This window comes from Haplochromis burtoni, unplaced genomic scaffold, assembly GCF_018398535.1.
Source record: "Haplochromis burtoni strain Fernald_Lab_line unplaced genomic scaffold, NCSU_Asbu1 Contig_95, whole genome shotgun sequence".
In the NCBI taxonomy this organism is placed as follows: domain Eukaryota; kingdom Metazoa; phylum Chordata; class Actinopteri; order Cichliformes; family Cichlidae; genus Haplochromis; species Haplochromis burtoni.
Window position 1 is genome coordinate 1768729 of NW_024582456.1, and position 23150 is coordinate 1791878.

At 43.5% G+C, this 23150-nt stretch overlaps 3 protein-coding genes across 8 annotated transcripts in view; 1 reads left to right on the top strand and 2 right to left on the bottom strand.

The window, feature by feature from the left end:
- Window positions 1-1670: 1670 nt before the first annotated feature.
- On the top strand, window positions 1671-10088 carry klhl22 (kelch-like family member 22). 2 transcript variants are annotated; one of them, XM_005926986.3, is made up of 8 exons: window positions 1674-1993; window positions 2250-2510; window positions 4455-4620; window positions 4712-5035; window positions 5135-5544; window positions 7002-7194; window positions 7326-7559; window positions 7872-10088. In XM_005926986.3, the coding sequence occupies exons 2-8, from the start codon at window positions 2263-2265 to the stop codon at window positions 8211-8213; spliced, it is 1917 nt and encodes a 638-aa protein (XP_005927048.1). In that variant the 5' UTR covers window positions 1674-1993; window positions 2250-2262; the 3' UTR covers window positions 8214-10088. The 2 variants fall into 2 exon arrangements, with proteins under 2 accessions (XP_042078745.1, XP_005927048.1); XM_042222811.1 differs by having other exon boundaries at window positions 1671-2510; window positions 4712-5023.
- Window positions 10089-12724: 2636 nt separating this feature from the next.
- Window positions 12725-15642, bottom strand: tbx16 (T-box transcription factor 16). The gene is made up of 8 exons (XM_005926992.2): window positions 15442-15642; window positions 15246-15348; window positions 14687-14851; window positions 14300-14446; window positions 14142-14212; window positions 13933-14015; window positions 13634-13847; window positions 12725-13538 (listed from the first exon to the last, which is right to left on the bottom strand). Exons 1-8 carry the CDS (start codon window positions 15621-15623, stop codon window positions 13106-13108), a joined length of 1398 nt encoding a protein of 465 aa, XP_005927054.2. The 5' UTR covers window positions 15624-15642; the 3' UTR covers window positions 12725-13105.
- A 5642-nt stretch (window positions 15643-21284) lies between these two features.
- The window catches only part of cabin1 (calcineurin binding protein 1), a 38480-nt gene continuing 36614 nt past the window's right edge, over window positions 21285-23150 (bottom strand). For all 5 annotated transcript variants that reach the window (XM_005926996.2, XM_005926993.2, XM_014335080.2 and 2 more), the window contains one exon: window positions 21285-23132. In XM_005926996.2, the coding sequence (XP_005927058.1) occupies window positions 22989-23132 (144 nt within the window). In that variant the 3' untranslated portion in view covers window positions 21285-22988. The remainder of the gene's footprint in view (window positions 23133-23150) is intronic.

Sequence of the window (23150 nt, forward strand, 5' to 3'; positions counted from 1 at the left end):
GGTGGGGGGGAGGGGGGGTTGTAGTGATGTCATACCACAGTATCAGAGATCAGAGTACCTCTAATGAAATGATTAATCAATTTGGTCCAATCAGTTCTGCAAAGCCTAAAGGCAGGAGAGAAATAAATGGAAATCTGCAAACAACTAATTGATTAACTGAGTGCTGGAGTCTTTCAGGTCTAGCAGTTGAAGAATGACGCTGACAGAAATACAGTAGTGTATATGTGGTGCCTATGCTTGCTGTTCAGACAAAGGCAGCAGGATCTATTATAGGCATATTTTCCATCTTCACCCAGATGGAAAATATATATGCAAACAAAAATTCATTTGGTGTTTATAAAGGGCATTTCTACACCCGGGACAGAAACCCCTCGGAGAAGCCCCACTCTCAATTTTCCCCGTGCACCGTGCTGATGTGTACAGTGTATTGGACAGAAAAATACATCAAGTGATGGATTATTCCAGCAGTGTTTTTTTCCTTTCTTTTTTTCCAGGTGGGAAAAATAACTGCTCTGAGTGTCGGTGAATGATGTATGCAAAATGAAATGTCAGCAGAAGATGAATGAAACTGTAAAGCCCAAGAAACATGGAAGCCACAATAAATTAAAAACAAAAAAAGCATCATGACTTGCTCCCTTGGAAAATCTATCTGGTAGCACATGCTTCTAAAACTGTGGGAAATCAATCTGTGATGAAGGAGAGCAAAAATACTGGAGGCTTAAAAAAAAAGAACAGATATGGCTTGAAGAGCTTTATATTATCTTTTTGCATTGTGTAGCCTAACTACTGCTTTTTAATCGGTCAGTCTATGTAAGAGTTCCCAAAACACAATAAAGTAAATTGTATACAATTTTCCCTGAGCAATAACCTTACAAAAATAAACACAAAAGTGGGATAAAGTAGTAAATATGTTAATTCCTAGCCCCTGGTGCAGGTGTGACAGGTAGAAGCTTCAAAGTTGTTTGAGAAGGAAGCAGCGCCATCTTGTGTCAGAAAATATCACAAGCATGTATTTGTCTTTAAAAGTAGTGTTAAAGAAATTTTTATTCATATCATTTTAATTTCTTTTTTAAACGGCTAGATTTAATATAATGCAGATATTTTCAGAAAAAAAAGAATATTATTGATCATTTTAAGAATAAAGTCGAAATTTCAAGAAAAAAGTCGAAATGTGCAGATTACAGTTGTTTTGAGACAAACTGCCACGGCTGCTGTTACGCTCTACAAAATGCCTTGTGTAGCTGAGTTAGTGAAGAAAAAGAAGCCGTCGTGTGATACAACATACATCCTCTTGTTATACTAAGGTGTGACCATTGATCGCATCTGTCCATTACCAGCCATTTCATTTTGAACAAATCCACTCTTCTAGGCTTGTGTGTGGGTATGTCTGACCAGATGCAACTTTCTGCACCATTTTTTCAACTGTAATCTCCACATTTCGACTGTTTTTTCCTCCACATAGATTTTCGACTATAATTTCGATATTTCGACTTTATTCTCAAAATGATGTTTGTTTGTTTTTTCTTAATGTGGCCCATCGTAAAAATGATCATGTCTACACACTGAACACTCATTTTAAAGGAAAAGGTGGAGCTCTCGCTTTATTTCTCGGCAATGTGAAAGATTTCTCTGATTGGTTTGATTTCAGAAATGGGTGGGACATAGCGCAGCAATGACCAATGGAAGTTGATCTAACGCCAAAATACCAAAAAGTAAACAGACTTTGTTTTTATGTATCAGGTGCAACTCAGTTCGCAGAAGTGAAGGTGTTCCTGAGGCCGTGTAGTATTAGACACCCGTCTGGTTTTGAACAATACGAGGACTCTTCTCTGTGCAGTCGCTTTGGTTGTGTTTTTAAGCGTACATCCTGCTGATACAGAGTGCGTTGCACTAGCTGGCGCGCTAAGTAGCCTCTAGCTTGTTTTGGTTGCTGTCTTTTATACGAAAGTAACATTAGCTAACAGCTCTGCCGCGGAGTGACAGCTAGCCGAAGGTAGGGAGATTTGTTTGTAATTTATATGCTTTCTAACAGTTCTTTGGGTTCACGTGTGGTATTTATCGGGCATTTAATGTGGTATGATTCTGTAATTTCACACTGTGCAGTGCCATTTCCAAGCGAGCATTGCCACCCACACCGAGTGTTTAGCTTCTAGCTACATTTTTCATCCTGTTTGCACCACATGTCGCTGTGCTGTATGATTCCACTTTAGAAGTAAAGTGAAGGCAGCTTTGCGTGATGTATGTATCAGGCAGACAAACGCGATGAAGCCCGAGCGCCGCTGTGCTGTCATGGCTGAGGATGGAGCTCTGAGTCCAGTAGGGGGACGCGCCGGGTCATCAGGCCGCCTGCGCCGACAGTCCTACAGAAGTTCAGAGCATTTCTGCAGCCTGCTGGACGGCCTACTGTCTCTCAGACACAGTGGGACCTTGTTTGATGTTGTGCTGGTTGTGGAAAGTCGCCCAATACAAGCCCATCGTATAATATTGGCAGCCTCCTGTGATTATTTCAGGTAAAACCCACAGGAGTTATTTTTTGTTTTGCTTTCATCTTCACTTTGCTGTTTTCTCTCTGCATACAGTACTGTCGTGTGCACAATCTTTTGTGCCTGTTTCCAAAGAGATCCAAAATTATCATACAAGAGCATTCATATGCATGCCATTGACCATCAAAATAGTCAGCCACCTCCAGGCTAGTGAATGAATAAGTTGTTTCCTATAACACACACCACAACATATGCTAATGTGTTTACTAGCAAATCTGACCAGTTACTCTGGCACCCCCGTGTCACAAGACACAGCCTAGGCATTTTGCACAGTCCAGTTGAAACCAAATGTATCCTCAAGCTCAGCAACATTGTCATATGATTACTAGTGGTTTGCATATTTTGGGTTCTGCCACCAGTCACATGATTGCTTTGCCCTCAGAGGCCTTGAATTGCACCTGTGATTTAGTCTTTCCCTGCGTACTGTAGTCACATCAAAACTTCTGTGGAGGTGATTTAACTTTTAAAAAAATTAAAGAGTTCTTTCTTTGTGATATAACTCTGGTTTGTTTTTTATTACCGTCTAAAGCCTAAAACTTGAAAACATTTACTGGTAATAAAGCCAGTGTCACTTGTTCCTTTAAGTCCACTGCTTACAAGGTCACCATAGAGCTACTGTGACTGGAATACAAATGTCACCACCAGATAATTTCGAGTGTATTACTGTAAGCATAGTTACTGTGCGGTAATGCTATAGATTCAAAAACATGTAAAAACCTAACTTGTTGGTATTTGTTCCTGGCTATCTGTTCGTCAGATCACAGTCAGTGTCTGAGCATAAGTGTTCTTATTCACTTGAGTTACTCCATAACAGCCTGGAAATGTTAACAACAATGGAAACATTGCGGATGTCTGTGTGAAGAAGAGATAAAAAGATGGATTCGTCAACCCATCCTTCTGTTCATTTTATTAACTGCTTATCCAATTCTGGGGCTGGAGCCTGTCCCAAATGTCATAGGGTGACAGGCGGGATACACCCTGGGGACGCTGCCAGTCCGTCACAGGACTCCCACAAAGAGAAATAAACAACTACACATACATTCACACCTGGAGCTGGTCTACATTAAATAGTTAATCTAACATGCATGTCCTTGGATTGTGGGAAGAAGCCACAAATTCACACAGAGAACATGCAGACACAACCAGCTGGCAGGTTCAAAGCAGGAACCTTCTTGCTGTGAGGAGTCAGTAGTGATTTGACTCACTCGCACTCAATGTAGGGCAGCTGGTTCAGCTGATTGCAACATTGCGCCTGATTTTGACAACACAATCAGGCCCGATGTTGCATCTGTGTTTTAATCTCCCCAAATGTTTCATCAGCTAGTTAAACCAGTCAGGTGACATAGCTGCAGTTTCGTTTTAGGTCTGTGGTGAATTTTACTTTTACTTGCGATTTCTTTCCTACGTCATGTCTCAAACTAAAACTGTAAGAGAAACATTTTAGACGTTTCACTGAAAACGTCAGCCTGTAGTTTGCATAAGCCAAGAGTCAATGCAACATTTTTGTTCTGAATGCTTGTTTGCAGTCAGTGCAGGACTGCAGAATATTTTCAGGGTAATGCAACGTGTCAGTAAACTCCCAGGCTCTGCTCTTGACAGGTTGCCCTCTAACCCCCTTACAGATAATGATTTTCCATTAAGCATTGTCAAATTCAATTTAATTTCACTGGTAAATATGACCTTAAAAGTGCGTATATAGAATAATCAGTTATATTAAAAACAGTTTGTTGGCTTATCCTAAAATAAGGCCTTTTCTCCCTCTGCTGGCACCATTTTTGCTTTTTCTCCCATACATTTGAATTCAACGTTCTTTGAGTTGCTACATCTCTCCCTTATGATAGGGTGTGAGTCTTATCATTACTGGGCGTCCAGGATGACCCAGTATAATACTTTATTACCCTTCTCCACTAGGGGGATGTTTGCAGGAGGCCTCCGGGAAACACAGCAAAAGGAGATTGCAATTCATGGAGTGTCCTACATGGCCATGAAGAAAATACTTGATTACATCTACACGTCAGAGATTGACTTAGACCCAGAGTGCGTGCAGGAAGTCCTGATAGCTGCCACACTTGTACAAGTAGGTTGTTGTTCCTACTTATTTCTTATTCTGTTTGTTTTTTTGTTTTTTTATTCTTTCAGTTAACCTGTGCAGCTTTTGTGTTTTCCAGCTCGAGAATGTCATAGGCTTCTGCTGTGATTTCCTTTTCTCTTGGATGGACGAGAGCAACATTTTAGAGCTGTATCACCTGGCCGATCTCTACGCACTGCAACAGCTGAAGGCCAAAGTGCACTCCTTCATGCTCAGCAACATTCAGACGTTGTCCCGAACAGATGTGTACCGACAGCTGCCCCAGGATGAAGTGTTCAGTGCGCTGAGCAGCGACGAGCTCCAGGTGAACAGCGAGAATGAGGTGTACGAGGCAGCGCTTCACTATCATTACAGTCCCGAGCAGGTGGAAACTGACCAGGTGTACTTGCAGGTCAGTCCAAAGGTGTGTCTGCATTTATACTCATCTGTCTAAATAAAGCACACATCTTAATTACACTCTATTAAAGTGTTGCATTTATGTTTCTGTCTCCCTCACCTGAAGGACAATCTCAAGATGCTCGACGCAGTGCGGTTTTGCCTGATTGAGAAGCACATGTTGCAGAGATTGCACAACAGACTGAAGCAGTGTCCGCTGAAGGATTCTGTTTCAGCTGCATTGCGTTACCACGAGCAGGAGCTCCTGCAGCCTGTCCTCCAGACTCCTCTCACCCAGCCGCGGTCCACTTTCCACTGCATACTGGGCTTCGGGGGAATGTTTAGTTCCAGCGCCCTCGCATACACCGATCACCTGTTTCAGGTGTTTCACCCAAGCTGGGGGGAGTGGAGGAGTCTCACTGCAGCTCACACTCCCCGGATGTCCAACCAGGGCATCGCCGTGCTCAACAACTTTGTTTATCTTATTGGCGGGGACATGAACACCAGTGGATTTCATGCAGAGACCCGCTGCTGGAGGTGAGAGCCTATCATACGCCCTTTATGATTCATTTTTGTGGTGGAGTTAAAGCTGCGGCTGATTAATCTCATTAATCAGTTTATTACTGAATTTTTAAATTAAAAATACAGGAAGCAATCTTACAGGAGGCTCTGGACTTTCATTTGCATGATTTGATCCTCGAGACGATAAAAGGAAAGGAAGGAAGGAGTTTGAGGATCTTTGCCAGCAGATGGAGTTTGCCTAGTTGTCATGGAAATGTAGATTTTCCATGTTACAGTTATTCAGTATCTTAAAGAACTTTTTCTCCGTGTTTGCTTTTTAAATGATGTGTTCACAGTTTATATTTTGACAACATCCGTTTAGGTACATCCACACCTCCAGCATTCACAATACTGTGGTGATTTGGGAGCTTTGAAAGCAGACACAGCTGCAGAAATATCAGGAAGGGAGTTTTCTTCTGGACAAGCAGAAAATGACTGAAATCACACACCTTTTGTGATTTCATCCTTTTTTGCTCAGCAATCTCCGGTGATGTTTGATGCTCTTGGCTTGTCTCCATTATGTTGCAGAATGACTGCCTCATACTCAGGTGTTATTTTCAGTGACGCTTTCACATGATTGTGAGCCCGAGCAAAGAACTCTCTGATCTTTCAGAGATGTTCTTTAAATAAGCGAACCTGCTCTTCCTGTTTACCGGTCTGAATGGTCAATATGATGTGCTTACACTGCTGTTCTGGTGAGGGAGATTATCTTTACTAGTAGTTTGCCACAACAGCGACCAACATTAAAAGGGCTCAAGCATTAATTAGATGCAAATGGGGATGCAGGTTTGATTCAAGTAAACTAGACACTGATATTTATAGTTTAATTTAGATGCTTTTAATTCAGTGTAAAGATACTAAATACATCGCTCCAGGGGTGTTCTCTGATTCACAGTTACTGTGGTGGAGGATTTCTGAGCAGCTGTCGGTCTCTGGAGGCGTTTCTTTGGCTGACACATTACTGATGTTACTTGCTGGCGTCAGATGTCTTACTGACTTGTGCACCGCATCATAAAGTCATGGAGCTGAATATTCGTAATTTCTGAGCTTTAACACCAGTTGACAGGGCTGGTGGGAGGTGGAGAAATGAAGTGGGGGGAAGAAAATTGACTTCATGCTGAGACTTTGCACACAAACATCCCCAACTAAAAATCATTTACTAATGTTGCCAGTGCCTTTTTTATATGAACATTGGAAATTGGAGAAGTGAACTAAGTACAGGTTAGAGTAAAGGGGATTGGCTCGTTGCTTTAAGATGAAAAAAACAACAACAACAAAAGAGCTGCTAAATCCTTAAAGATTTTTAAAACGATATCAATAGAAGCCTAACGGTTCTGTTTTGTTTTAATAGAGTTTCCACTTTGCTTCCAAATGAGCTCATCTTTCATATAAGGTTCTTCTTCACCGTTCTGAGACTCGTCTGCTCTTTCCAGATACGACCCCCGTCACAACAAGTGGCACACCATCCAGCCTCTGCAGCAGCAGCATGCCGACCACTGTGTTTGTGTTGTGGGCGGCCATATTTATGCCATTGGAGGACGAGACTACAACCACGAGCTGGAGTCGGTGGAGCGTTATGACCCACACAAAGACACATGGGAATTTGTGTCTCCTCTAAAGAGAGAGGTATGGAAACCTGAAGGTGTGAAAGATTGAAAATGAGTGCATCTGATTCTTCTACTGTCCACATGATGGCGCTGCTTACTCACATTTGTGCTGAGACCTACATCCACTGTAATACTAGTCTACCCTTTCAGGTGTATGCCCATGCTGGAGCAGTGGTGGATGGAAAAATTTATATAACGTGTGGGCGCCGAGGCGTAGCGTACCTCAGAGAGACTTGCTGTTTTGACCCAGCAGCCAATCGCTGGACAGGGTGCGCAGAGGGCCCGGTGGAGCGGGCGTGGCACGGCATGGCAGCCGTTAACGGCCGCATGTACGTTATTGGAGGAAGTAATGACGAGCGCGGATACAGGAGGGATGTCCTGAAGGTATCGTCCTGAGTGATCGCAGCTGTTTATCGTTGGCTCTTTGCTTCTCATGCAGTTTAAAGTATTGCCTCTTTTTCAGCCTGCTCACCTCTGTTTTTTTCCTCCTATAGTATGAATTTAAATTTAAAAATATTCCACGGCCTTTTCTAGACCGACATTATTTTGCATACTAATACAGGCCAGAAGCTTTGACTTCTCAAGCTAATTAAAATCTGTACGAGCCAGAGCAGCACGTTTTGATGCTCTGCCTGCTGTACTTTTATGAAATAAAAAGTCATTTATTGCTTGCTTTATTTTTTTCTTCAATTTCAGGTAGCGTGCTTTAACCCCACAGCCAACTCCTGGTCTTTAATGTCCCCCCTCCCTGCGGGCCACGGAGAACCCGGCATAGCTGTGCTGGACAGTCACATCTACGTTGTGGGAGGGCGTACGCACGACAAAGGCAACAGGATGAAATACGTTCACGTGTACAACGCCGACAAAGACGAGTGGAAAAACGGCACGGAGTTTAAGGCGCACGTCTCCGGCCTGGCAGCCTGTGTGGCGCTCATGACCCCCGCTGTGATTGCCCAGGCCAGAAGCTGGGAGCAACGCACCAAGGCTTCGTGGGAAGAAGTGGACATGGACAGCTCGGATGACTCAAGTGTGGACTGAAGCTGCCGTGTTAATTGGATTCCATCATCATCAAGGACCTCCTTGCGATCTCTTTCTTTCTTTTATTTAACTCTGCATGTTGAGTTTCGGATGTATTTAGTTTTTTGGGGGGGTCACATGCATGTTGACAACTCGGAGTGCCTCTGAACCAAAGGTGTCATTCAGGACCTTTTTCTTATTTCTCTGATCTGACCTTAGGTACTCTTGCCCCGTCCGGGAATCTCTTCTCTGAACAAATGTTCACGCTGCTGTTTGTTACTGATCGCTCGTCATAATTTCCTTAAAACCACCGGTGTTTCTGCGACGCTTATCACAGAGAGACGCTTATCACAGAGAGCAAAGGACGCTTTCGAGATTAGTAGCTATGCAATAACATGGTACTTTGGAGTAAAGACACGTATGTGGGCTTTTCCTTTAAGACTGTGGGGCCCCGAGTTATTACTGTGGGAACAGTATTACTGTGTGGCTAAATAAACATAAAAGCAACATGTTGCTCACTGCTAGCAAGGACAAGTCTGTGGCGAGACTGCCGGAGAAACTCAAAACCCGACGATGAATCTCCACCGAAATCCACAACTACCAAAACAAGAGAGCAAAAACTATGACCAGGCATATCCCAGACCAGAGTGTGCTCTGGTGTGACAACTTGAAGCTGAATGGGTCACAAAGCCACTTGGAGATTGGAGAAGTGACTTCTTCCTTATTTCTATTTTCTGCAATGTCACACACTGAAGTTGTATTCTGTAGTAATAACAGTTCCTGTTTCTAAAACAAAAATACTATAAAAGCAGTTTTGCAAAAAACAAAACAAAAAACCAAGCACGTGTTTTATCTGTGAAAAGAATGGCGGGGGTCACACAGTTAAGCTCTCATTATTCCTCAGCTGGTTCTCTGCATTGTCAGTGCACAACAATAAACATACAAGAAGTGGGTTTTTGTCTCCATCCCCCAGACAGCTGCTCAGTGGAGCTATCATCTCTCCAAACCTCTGAATGATCGTTATGTTTTGCAAATATCGTGCCTTGTTTTCTTGCTTTCATTCACTCTTAGCCTGAGTTTATATGTGATCTGCGTATGTCTGAACAGAGACGAGCCTTAGCTATCGTGCCTCTGATATCATCATATAAATAATGAATAATTCCAAATAATAATTATTTAATTTATTTATGTCTGTAGCTGGATAGAGGAAGGGGTCTACAGATTGAAGTTGCCATTTATTTGTAAATGAAATGTGAAAATTAACCATTATTTTTGTGCATGTGTGTCCTTTCACTGATCCGCTCATCACTTGAGCTTAATCGAAATCCTCATGATGGTTTATTTCAGAATATTTGTCTTCACCGAATCGCTTAGTACTGTGTGTGTGAGTGTGTGTTGCCATGGTTCATTGCAAACCCTGTTTCACACTGGACTCAACCACTGTTAACGCTTCCTTTGAACCCACGTAATTGTAAATGTACCCGCCTTTTCCACATGATTTGCTGGAAACACTGTCAAACATATGCAAACAAGATAACTTTTTAAATTTGATTAAAAAATATATGTCCTGCTTTTGTCACGTCTGAATGTTGTATAGGGAAAAGTGTTACATGGATTTTACAATGGACTGGATTTTGTGCCAGCGTTGAGCTGGAAGCACCATTTATATGTCTTGGGGATCAAACATCTACGGAACTGAAACTGACTTCTAAGAAATATTAGTTTTTGTTTTGTTTTTTCCTTAAGAAAAGAAGAAGTAATTGCTGAGAAAGTTACAGGAAATTGTCAGGCGTGTAACTAAGAAGCAGATGTTTTGACTTCGACAACTCTCTGACTTGAGTTTTTTTTTTGTTTGTTTAATTTAAAGCCCATTTCATAAATCTAACATCAGCTCCCAACAGTTGATTGTGCTCCTTGTTTGAACTGCTGCCTCCTGCCTTTTATTCCTCCCAGTCTCTACCAGTTCCTCTCCATTTGGCTCTAAACTCCATCAGCTTTATGAAGGCTGACTGCTACTTTCCTCTCTGAGGCTGTTTCATCTACATCTGTTACCCCCCATCAGCACTAAGTGTGTGTGCTCCCTCCCACACACCCCTCTCTTTCACACTATTGTGCCAGCCCCCAGCAAGTAGTCTGGCAGGATCTGCTGACATCAGCGCTGGACATCCAGGATCTGTGTTTGTGTTTACGCATCAAATCTCTGTGTTCTAAAACTATACTACCACCTCGGGGCCACTTAAAACGTACAGTCACGCTCTTAACCGCGTCAGCGGCCATTACAGACATCTGAGTGCGGGTCGATCTGGTGCTCTTTGCTGGACCATTATCAGAGCAATTAAAAGACCCACATTAGCCTGTGATGTAGAGTTATGCAGATTAAACCCAGTGGAGTTGAGGATGTGTGAGCCGAGGGGATTTTGCTAAGTGCCCACTTGTATCCTCTACTTTCTCCTGCTCTGCAGGAGAGGAGGAAGTCAATTCAGTAGATAACAAAGAAAGTCACCTGTAGACGAAGATCTGGCCTGCAAAACATCGCCTATTATTGTGTTGCAGACGATTTCTCTTCTATATGTCTACACTGGAGTGTAGACATATAAAGTCATAGGGGCCATAGGGGGGCTTTGTCTTTATATCGTGGAGCATAAAACGATGAGTTTATCATTTATGTTTGCACCAGTATCTAAAGTAACCCCTGCTTTGCTTGAAGTCCTGCAAAAAGTTGTATTATGTATTATGTATCACAAAGTTTTTTCATGCAGTTGCTGAACATTTGGCCTGCTTTGCACTTTCCTCGTGAACTATTCCCAGGTGTAATTTGTATTTTTTTTTCCACATGTATTCATTAATTTATACTTTAATTACTCAGAAAAGATTTTTATAAAGTAATAAAACTGACCATTGTTTCTCTCTTTTTTTACTTATTTGATTTTGCATGTCTAAATTACATGTGTAGTCCAGACCTACTTAACTGTATGCAACTTGAGGGTCTCATTAGTATGACACGCTTGAAAGATGGGATTTTACTGTTGTTAACATGTTATTAGACAGATTATGAGACCATATTATGAACGGAGACCAGCTGTGACATCACTGTAATGCTGTAAGCAAATTAACGTAATGCACTGACAAGTATTTTAGCACATGTTTTTGGCTTAGAACACAGGTTTCCTGCAGGTGTAGATGGCATGAAGACAAATCACCCTTGTGCATTCATCCATGCAGTATGAGCCTATATTCACCTAGTTCAACCCTTTAAAACCTCAAAGCCTGCATGGAAAACAGCTGCACAGTTTGCAAGTCTCCTGATCTTTATCATCAGGTCAGACAGATTTTTAAAAAGTTACCTTTTGTGACAATGAGTCGTGAATCTGTTTGCAAAACTCTCAGCTGCTACTGTAGATTAATTAAAATGCAACAGAAATGTTAGTTATTGTGGGCAGAGGTAGAAAATGTGGTGATGAAAGCAAAAGACAGATACAGTCCTGTTCCTGTACAACGGAGCCCAGGGTGGAAGAGGTTAAGCAAACTGTTTCTCTGAATCTGAGCTCCCTCTGCTCCGACCTGCTCACCGGGCAGTCAGATTCCTGTAAAGATCAGCCTCTTCTCGTCCTCATTAAAATGGGCAAATGAAGTGTGTTCAGCAGGAGAAGCCTGTGGGTGGACAACGCCAGTTCAGGGAAGCGCTCGGATAATGAATTGCACTGGATAAAATCCACACTAGACTTGGGTTTCTCCTGAAGGATTATTCCCCCCCCCCAAACCACTCTTCCTCTTACCCCCCTTGGATTTTACGAAAGTCATTAGCAGCCCATATCCCCCTGAGGGTGGAGACAGTGGGTTCTGCCTGTGTTTTTCAGTTGTGAAAAGGAGCCAACACCCTCCCCCCTTTTCATGCTTTTTAAGGCTCATTGACATGGAGAACGAGGGCCGTGGAGATGCTTTATGTGCCGGTGGGTAAACCACAGCAGGTGACCCAGAGTCGCAGTAATACAGCGTCTTTAACGCATGCTGTGCTTGTCGAAACTACAGAGTATAGCCTCATTAGATCAACAAAAAGGAAATACAAACAAACACCACCAAAGGCTGCGGCTCTTATCAGGGGTGGCCAGGTACAAAGCATGCAGATGTGCACCCACTGGGAGAAGGCCAAGGAGTTCAGGCACTTTTACAAACTCTTATCCATTCAGTCAGGAGACTGGCTGCATGCGTGAACATCGACTGGGAGGAAATCAAAGTCAACGGGCAGATGCTGGTGTGAGAAATAATTAAAGGGTCACAAGTAAATAAAAAGGATACGATTCTAGAGACACTCCACAACCTTTGTTGTCACAGTTTTGTTTGAATAGAAGAAAAATGCATAAGAGTGAGATTCAGGATAGAAAAATATTTGTTTCATACCTCATATTGGTCTCTTTTTGTACACTTTCGTATCTCAAGTTAATAAGACATCAGTGTAAAAATGATATGGATTTCACACACAAGACTTCGAGTCCAGAGACTTTTATTTATTTTTTATGTTTTTTTATGTCACACCACAATTTGTCAAACAATAATTGCACACAAATGGTTAACTCTTACATTATTATTCTTAGCTTTTTACAAAAATATTTATTTACACTGGGAAATGAGGTGAAATGCAAAATAAATAGTTTTTTTTTCTTTTTTCAAACAATTAAACCACAAACTTGAGTTGCACTCAGCATTAAATGGCCGGTTTGAATCCTGCCAGTCGGGGCAGCAGACAGAGCCACTCCTTTTTCTTATTCTCTCCTCTCAGTTTTTCTCACTCTGGCTGCAGGGTTGGGGCCCTCAGCCTTGTATAGTCATGCGCTCTCACAGCTGTTAGTGCCGGGATCAGCTTTTTGTTAAGATGGCAGCGGTAAAGTAACTCTCAGTTGACGGTGGAGATTCCTTCACCAGCACGAATAAGAGAACAGCGGGTACTGGCTCCACTCGGCCACGTTGCCATGGTGATAGCTGTGATGCACAGCTTGCGTGGTGTAGTCAGTGGTCAGATGATGAGGAGGCGGATACTGGGAAGGACCTGGGCCGCCCCACTGGCCCAGGGGCTGCTCGGTGCTGTAGGGGTTGTAGATGTGGTGACCAATGACCCCTGGCTTGCTGGCCTGGGCCACAGACATGTTGAGCACCCCTGTGTAGTCCTGGGCGCCCGGGAGGTGCTGGGGGCCACAGCTGGAAGGGCCAACCTCACGGGCCTTTGAGGAGTCGTGATCAGGGACCGTGGCTATGTCGGGAACTCTGGACTCAAAGCTGCTGCGTCCGGATCCACTGTTGCTGCTGCCGATGCTGGAGGAGGGGGATGGGGACTTTCCATACTCATGGAACCTGGGGAGTAAAAAAAAAAGAAGAAAAGAACAAATATTGATTGGCATTCATCAAAACAACATGATTATAATATGATCTGCTGCATCACTGTTTACCTGTATGACTGGTAGGAAGCTGGAGTAGGAACAAGCTGCTCTGTGCTGTAGAGATCTCTTGTGTCTGCCCCAACAGGAGAGTCAGTCCTCACTCTGTGCTCTCTCTCAGCATCCCAAGGAGAGTAGCGCTCCTCTTTGACACCATCCTCTTCTTTTCTTTTGGGCAGCTCTTCATCCTCTCCGTCGAAACCTTCATACGAAGACTGGCAGAAGTCTGAGGAGCCACAGATCATCAAATGAGAGGAAGAACAAAACAAAAAAAGCATCAACATGAAGAGAGAAGAGTGTGAAAACGGTACCTGGTGGACTGTCTTCTTCAGAGTTCAAAATGTCTGATGCCTTGGTCCTCTTCTCAAGGCATGATGGGTCCTTGTTGGCACGTCTGCAGCAGTAGATCAGTTATATTAAAAACAAATACAAACTACAATACACTGAACAATAAATGACCTCAGATCCTTTCAAGTCAACGGACCAAACTGGAGCTTTCGCGTTGGCATTTTAACCTCACCTTTTCTTATTAGTGCCTTCATCCCGGAAGCCTTTTGCAAATGGGTTGTGATCGATCTTCAGCTTTGTAATCTGCAGGAGAGGGAGACACAAAGTCAAAGTTAAAACTTTGTGATTTGTCTCTCGGCACACGGCATGCTTGCAGTGCTAGAAACAGACCTTAGTGTTCTGGTAGGCAGTGACTGCAGTGAAGGAAGTCTCTGGGAAGGTGAAGGTCTGGAAAACACTCCAGCGCACACTGAACAGGTCGTCTGCCTGGACAATGTGGAAGCGCGGATGGTAGCGATGCATGGAGTGCAAAATGATCTGCAGACAAGGAACATTCTTTTGAACATTTTTCGCTTGAACGCGGTTTTACTGTGTGCTTTTGACATGTCGACTTAAAGACCACGCTGTCTTTTTTATCCGCTTTTATCCCCGGTGGGAGGAAACTGTAATCGGAAGGTTGTTGAATTAACTATCCTCCAGCCAAATGTTAGAAAAAAAGCACTGCTGAAACGTTCGGTCTAAAGACGTCAAAGTGTTGCAGATGTTGCTTTTACTCACATGGCCGTGCTGGTCGAGCGTGTTGTTGGTCAGCTTGAGCTTGAGGAAGGAGACGGACTGCTTCATCCAGTGACTCCCTGGTGCTGGAGAGTCTGGGTGGAGGTAGGTTCTGCAGGGAGGCTGAGGTTCTGCTTTTCCTGCCACCTCCCACTTCTTTTTATTCCACTGTTGGAAAGAGACACATGAGTCAGTCAATTTGAAAAAGGCGAGTAGCGGAAGAATTTTCAACTCCTTCCTTTTCCACCATAGACTGGAGAGCGATGGCTGGCCTGTACCACCCACAGAGATGGGGAGGGGAGCGGGGGGTAGTACAGTGGGCTCACAGCAGGGGATAGAAAAACAGGAAGAGATAACATCCTTTGATGTACAATGTTGGGGGTGTGTGTGTGCGGGGGGGGGGGGGGGGGGTGATAAACAGGGGATGTCTTGTCTGGGGCTAGTGGCTACCACTCTGGGTTATCTACAGCCAAACCTATGACTCTAGTGAGGCCTTGGGAAGTGAATTTTCTCTCATGCATGACTCATTAATACACAAAGGAGAAAGCTACTGGTGTCATACCTTATACCTGAAACCATCCTCTGGGACCATGTCGACCAACAACACGTACTTGGCACATGGAATAAGCCCGGATAGATTCACTTTGCAATGTGGAAACATTCGCCTGGTAAACATGGGACAAAGAATGAGTTCTGTAAAAGGTGGGGGAGCAAGGTGTGAACATTTAACATTTTATTTTATTTTTCTGTTGCCCTACCTTCCCGGTTTAGTGATGATCATCTCTGTCCCTATTTCATGGAAGGTCGTCCACAGTTCATTGTCCTCCAGAAACATCCTGATATTGCCCTGGAGATAGGCATCAGGTCCGGGAGCTATGTGGGCCGGAGGAGGCCCACTGAAGTTGGACTTCAAGTCTAGAAGAAAAACATGAATAAGCATTTTTTACTGGAAAAACTGGTAGAAGAAGACACGTGTGCTTACGGAGGCAAAGCTGATATTAAGAAGTAGTCATCAACTCACCTCTGATGGACTGCATCCTTTGGATTAAACTTGATATGTTTTTAACTGAAAAGGCTTTAAAAAAAAAAAAAAAAAAAACAACGAAAGAAAGAAAAGACAGAGAACTCAGTCCAGGTGTGTGATATCCAAAGTGTGTCTTCAGCTCTTCTCTGTCTCCTGGGTCTCTTTCCACACATGCAAAAGAAAAATCCAACAGCCCAGGAAGGAAGTCAGAAGGTCAAATCAGTCCTCACTGCAGATGTTTCAGAGATGCTGAGTCCTTGCAGGATGGGATGACCATGACTTTTAAGGGTAGCCCAGGAGTGGGTGGGGCCAGGGAGGCCATCCTTTTGAAGTGGCACAATGATGGGTTGGAGTCCAACTGTGATTGGAGAGTGCTGGAAATCAAAGAGACTTAACAGAGGCTTGATACCATCCCCACAGGAAGGGGGGGGGGGGTGAAAGAAATGCATCTTTATTAACTGCTAAGAGACTTTAAAAACAAATAGAGATGGACTTCCGTGCTGCAGAACACATAACTCAGTGCAGCAAAACCTGTGTAAATATTTCCCTCACACCAAACACACCACACATACATACATACATACACACACACACACACACACACACACACACACACACACACACACACACAGTCTGCTCATGAAAATGCCATTTAGTGTGTTTGTGGTTAGAAAAAAGTCATTATAATTCATTTGGCACAACTGAGAGAAACACAGCTGAAGGTCTGTGTAAACGGGTTAATGCACTGCGGTCTGTGTGTGCATACAGGTAGGGTCTATTTATTTTTTTTACATTTTTCAGAAAATCAGCAGTGTTTTCAATAGCTTAGTTAAAGTACACAGGCTTTTCTCATAAATACATTGCATAAATCTGACATATTGGTCTGGAAATGCACACATACACACACATATACGTATTTTCATATTTTATATATCGTTAGCTTCATAGCATAAGTGCCTAAGTCATTTTTTTGTGTTTTGTGTTTCAGACGGACAGGATGATGCAGCAGTGGTAGGGGAGTAAAGTTAGGCAAAAATCTCAATTTGACCAAAAAATGACTTAGGCACTTATGCTATGAAGCTAACGATATAATAATTTTTTCCTTTATTAACATTTCTTCATCAAAGGTACCCACACAGTGGGTGGGAAACTCTATGTAAACTTAGTAATGACGATGACAACATGCACTCTTTCTGCAGGTAACTTTCACCTGAGGGCTTTGTGTGAAGCCTGCCAGGTATGAAGACTGCTGGAAGGAAGGGGTGGTGGAGGAGGGGGGGGGGGGAAGGGGGGGTATGTGTATTCAGGTGTCTAGACAACCCCTGATAGATAATCTCATTAAACTGGTTCCCCTTGAAATGAGCCCGTTTCTGCAGCATGGAGAAAGCCCAGGCAATTAACAGCCAGTTAGCACCAAAGGCCCAAGTCAGCCTTGAATGGGACAGGAGGGGTCAGAGAATAAAGACCTGGCACAACAATCCAGCCATCCTCCAGCCCTCCACACACGGGACAAAATCCACAGCTGCGTCTTTGCTCGCAGGCCCGTCTCCTCCTGCGTCATGCCACTCGCTGCAGGCAAAATAATTTATTAGAAAACTGCAAGTATTTGCATAGAAGGGAAAGAGAGAGAAAACCACAGTTTCCCTTCTTGCCTCCACCAACACACACACTCACAAATTTGAATTAAGTGAGTTTCACATCTCATTGAACCTCTTTTTCTTTTTCCTAGCACAGACACATCACTTCCAGTCAGGTTTCTAATTGTAATCCCATGTATGTGTGCTGCATACAATGCCTTCTGTAGGCCCAAACCCTTTTACTCCCACACACCAAGGAGTCTTTTGTTCACGTGTGACTGTATGGATAACAGCTCCGGGCACAAAACTGCGTGTGATATACCAGCGGCTTTTACAGGTGAGGAGCGAAACACAGAGGTGGGTTTATGAGACAGCAGAATTGGCAGTTGGGTGTGCATAAAGAGGCGCGAGAAATAAAGTCTCCCCTGTGAAAGTATTGAGCAGCCTATTTAAGACTTTTGTGGAGGGTCGATGTAGAGTAAAGAAAAAAAAGGAGGAGGGGTGACATTCAGCTTTTAATGATACACTTAAGAGATCGTGGTCTGATAATTTACCTATGTTAAATGCCCTGATGCAGGGCTCTCCACTCTCTCTGTGGAATTGGCCCTTCCCCCCCCCCCACCTTATGTGAAACACAAATACACTGTTGCTCTCCACACTTCTTCTCTGGTGATGTTTCAGGGGACCAGAGAAGGGGTCACGCAACTTTTTTGGCTGTTTGTCAGCAACGCGAAGGGCTGAATTCTCTTTAGATCACTTCAGCTTTAGCAGAGGAGAGCATGTCAGCTTCAGAGCGGAGGTGTACATTTCAGCAGCGGCAGTGTCAATCCCATTACGCAGTGGTTCTGAAGGCGACAGGTGTGACTGCTAAAGGCCTCAGTGAGGGGCCAGGCGACAAAAAGTCAGGGTGTACAGAGCCATGACAGAGAGCTTATGTAAGAGCAAGCCCAGGGGAGATGTAGGCTGGATGACAAATCAGGGAGCCTGTCTGGAGAAGACTGATAGAGGCTGCCAAAGCCCAAATATACTCCATGAATAAGGCTTTTTTACTAAAGAATGTTCGAGGGTGACAGAAAGGGTCTCGCGCTGCAAAAAAAGAGTTATCAGAGATAAGCTGTGTCGCAGTGACTCCTACTCCCAGATCACCTTCAGCAGAGCTCTTCTACCTACCAGGTGTCAGTCTTTGGCCATTTGCTTTAACTGCACAGATCTCCCTGTGCTCAGCATTTAACAGCTGCCAATATACAGCCAGGGCCGAGGGATCAGACGGCTCTCTGGCAGCCCAATAAAAAGCCCCCTTGAGTGCAATGACGAGAAATCTCACACCTTTTGCTCACATTAGCCATGCAGCGTAGTCCTTTTGATGCTAAATCAGCCACATTGAGTGGTTTGTAGAGACAGCAGCCGGCAACTAACACGACGAATGAGAGGAACGATCAAATTACTTTAGATCATTGGAGGTGCTGTGTTATGATTGGTCACTTTAAGAAAAAAGTTGAGGAAAAATGGGAGAGAGGATCCTTCCATGCCCCCTCTGACATCCCTGTCCTAAATGCAGAGTGGCCGTGATCTCATCTACACAAACTTGGGGCTGGGGGACCTCACATTTGGTCCACCACATAAGAAAACAAATCTCACATCTAGCTTGCCTGGCAAAGAGGGCAAATGACAACTTCACAGCACTTCATAAGAAACTCCTGGAAGTTGCTAATGAAGACTAATGGCTTCCCTTGTGTCGGAGATTTCACACCACTGTGCACAAGCCCTTTGACCGCAGTCAGTGTGGTCAGATGGCTGCAGGAGTTCAGAGGCTGTGCAGCTCCACCACCAGCAGGAGGACTCAAAGAGGAGAAATCCATCTTCACCAGAGCTGAGTCTTAGGAGGTGCACAGTGCCCCAGTTGTGAATCTCCTTAAGGCAGATGTGTGACATTGTACCAGATGAGAAGAACTAAATTTCAGCTGTCCTGAAATGAGTTTTGGGAGTTTTTGGTTTTAAGTTATTTGATCACAACAGAAAATAAAATGCAGACAACGGGAAATAGTGGGAAATCCAAGTCACCATGTGTGCCCCCCAAAGGTTTGTGCTTTCTTTAAGTGTGGGACATTTATACTGTCCAATGAGAGTTGTTTGTAAGGTGTCTTAACACTTCTATGCTGCTTTCCTCTGACTAAACAGAGAGTTGACTCAACATTAGAGCAACAGCCTCAAACTGCACTCATAGTTGTCAGATTGCTTAAACGTGACTTTGTTACAATACAGTTTGCTAAATGTGTTACTTTGTCTGACATGAATAATAAATGCTTATGTAATCTATTGTAAATGTATTATTAAAAGGACACTCATAGGCCATTTCATTAGGTACAGCAGCTTGCTCGCACCAATATCTAATCAGCTACTCACATAGCAGCAAGTGAATGTGGTCAAGATGACCCGCTGAAGCTCAAACTGAGCATCAGAATGAGGATGAAAGGTGATTTAAGTGACTTTGAATGTGGCATAGTTGTTGTTGCCAGAAAATCTGCTGGGATTTTAACACCCAACCATCTGTAGAGTTTACAGAGAATCGTCAGTTTTTAGGGAGAAAGATGCCTTGATGATGTCAGAGGTCTGAGGAGAATGCTTTGAGCAGTGAGGCAACAGCAACTCAAATAACCACTTGTTACATTGAAGGTAGAAGAGCATCTCTGAATGCATGTTAAACCTTGAAGCAGATGTGCTACAGCAGCACAGGAGTGCAACAGGTGCCACTCCTGTCAGCTAAGAACAGAAAACTGAGGCTACAGTTCGCTGGGGCTCACTGAAACCGGGCAACAGTAGGCTGGAAAAACGCTGCCTGCTCTTACGAGTCTTAATATCTGCTGCAGCTTCAGTGCGCAGGGTCAAAATGTGGTGTAAACAACATGAAAGCATGGATCCATCCTGCCTTGTGTCAGTGACTCAGGCTGCTGCTGGTGGCGTGATGATGTGGAGGAAATGTTGTTAGCACAGTTTTGAGCCCTTAGTACCAACTGACATGCCGCTGAAACCCCACATCCTATTGCTGCTGACCATATCCATCCCTTTATGACCACAGTGCACCCATCGTCTAAGAGGATAGCACACCATGTCACAAAGCTCGGATCATCTCGAGCTGGTTTCTTGAACATGACAATGAGTTGTCGTGTACTCCAATGGTCTCCACAGACACTAAATATTAACTCGACAGAAAACATCTGGGATGTTAATATGAACCAAAATCTGAGGAAGGATTCCAGCATCTTGTTGAATCTGTGCCATGAAGGTCCAAACCAGTACTAGCAAGGTGTAGGTAACATAGTGGACAATGAGTGTTTATACTTGGAAATAAAACTAACGTACAGTTTCAAAAAATGTTGGGGTGCTGTGTAAAATGCAAAAGGCATATGATAAAAAAAGAAATAAAACTGTTTATATTATAAAGAAAACACATCAAGAGTTAACACTGAGAAATCACCTGAAAAAGCATCTCAGAATGAATAAGGTTAATTAGTAACATGATTGGGTATAAAAAGAACATAAGACAGGCCGAGTCTTTCAGAGGTAAACGTGGGGAGGAGTTCACTGCTCAGAGTTCATGTGGGTAAAACTTGAACGTAAGCAGCAGGTTTGAGAAGGCACCATTAATATTTACAAGACTAGGAGTGACACATTCTATTATGCAGACTGCTTTCAGGGAAATCATCGTTTATTTCAGCAAGCCAACGCCAAAGCACAGTCTGCACATGTCACAGCAGCATGCTTGAGTGCTAAACTGGGCTGTCTGCAGACTAGACCAGTCAGCCAGTGAAAACATTTGGTGCCTTAAGAAATTAAAGATAGAACAAAGGACGCTCTGAAGCCTGAAACATTATGATGCAAAAGTTGGAAAATATGTCAGCAGTGTTAAAAGAACAAAAGAACAGGTGATGCAACAGAGCGGTCAACATGCTACCGTCTCCCCAGGGTGCTGGCAAATTACAAAAAAAATTAATTTTTAAAATTAATTCCATTCAGCTTTTATTTACATTTTACACAGCATCCCAACATTTCTGACGTCACAACTTTTTCAGCAATCAAGTGAAGTCAAGCAACAGCATGTAAGTACTTACACTGTATGATGAGAATCTCCATCCTGCATCCACGACTCTTGTAAGTTACAGCTGGTTTCCCCAAACAAACCATCTAATTTGATGCACACATTGCACCTGATAACAAACAGTGCACACACAGTGCAGATCGTGTGTTTCTCAAATATATTTTTGGTTTGACATCTATAATGCATTCAGTCCAGACACAGAGAACAGTTCCACTTCAGCAGCCTGCACCAGAGGGGAGCTGGGCGAAGCTCGAGCTCAAGCCTTCGACCTGCTCGCCCTCTTTAGCCGCGTTACATTCCCAGAAGCTCGGCAGAACAATAGAAAAACTATCTTACACCAAAAAATAATCGTGAAATAAAATACAAAACGTTTCTTCTTTTATCAAGGGTGATAGTTTACAATTATTCACTTGTACGCTTTCTTTGAAAAATTATGTTTTAGACAACTTTCAAGAAACATAATCAGTAAATAACTTTCTTTAACATCTTGTATAGAAAACAAAACAATCTTTAAAAAACATTCTGTTGTCTTCCTCTGAGTTAAGCTAGATTGTGACAAATTTACCAAAATGGTTTCAATGGAAAGGCATCGGGATTAGAGAGTCCTCCTCGGGACGCGTCAAAGATCGGGAAAGATCACGAAAAGTGCTTCCCGAGCTTAAGAGTTGACCGCTGAAAGCCAAAACATGTCGGAAAGATACTTGGATTTTGATACGTACCAAAAAAAAAAAAAGCTAATTTCCAATAACCCCTTCCCATATGAATACAGATCAATGCTGGTGACATGGAGGTCCATCCTGGTAAGAACTGTTCCTCTTAGCTACAAATGCACATGAAAGGAAAGAAAGAAAAAAATAGTACAAGGAATACAGTGAGTACAAAAATAGCGCAAAGTTAAGTGCAAACTGAAAAACATCCCGAATGTTAAGTGTAAACATTTTCAACCTGCTACATGTCATGAGGCCGCGTGGCTCGTTGTCTCCACGGGCGAACATCAAACGCAGCCGATTGTTCTTGTGTCCTTTGAAATATTTCGTGTAGCAATGCATTGTGTCCTGGAGATGAACGACTCATGCCCAAGTAAACTATCAGAGTGGAGGACAGCAGGTGCATGCTGCTGAGCGCCCATCCAGACCGAGGCGCCTCAGTTCGATGGGCTCGTGAGACAACTGGAAAGCTGCAGCTTGGCGATATAGTTAGCACACAACATACGAGAAGATGCATAAACACGGGACTGGCTCGCTTTAAAGGCAGATTTTTTTTTTCCTTTTTCCCCAAGTTGTCACAGGAGAGCTCAAAAAGCTAAAGAGTGATATGCATAAATGGCACATTACAGACATGCTGTGAGACGTAAGCCATCATTGTCTGTCATATACATCATCACCAGAGCAACACTGCGACATGACAGCCGATGAGAATACTGCAGTGGGAGTGCGGGGTTTTTTGTTTTTGTTTTGCAATGCACGTGAGGGGACAAGAGCATCAACACAGACAGCTGCAGAGGTATGAACATCCTGGTTTTTTTGTTGTTGCTTTTAAGAATTGGGGGAAGTGGAGTTTGGCAAAGTCAGGCCTGGATGTGTCATGAGTTCAGAGGCCTTCCGAGGCTCAGATGTCCATGTAGTCGTCCTCCTCGTCCGACTCGCTCTCCAGAGACGACTCCTGGCTGGATGTCTCCTGCACCTCCAGTGCCGGCTGGGTCAGAGTGTCCTTTTTGACTGTGGCTGCGGACTGGGACGACAGGATGACGTTCTGTACAGGAGCAGACAG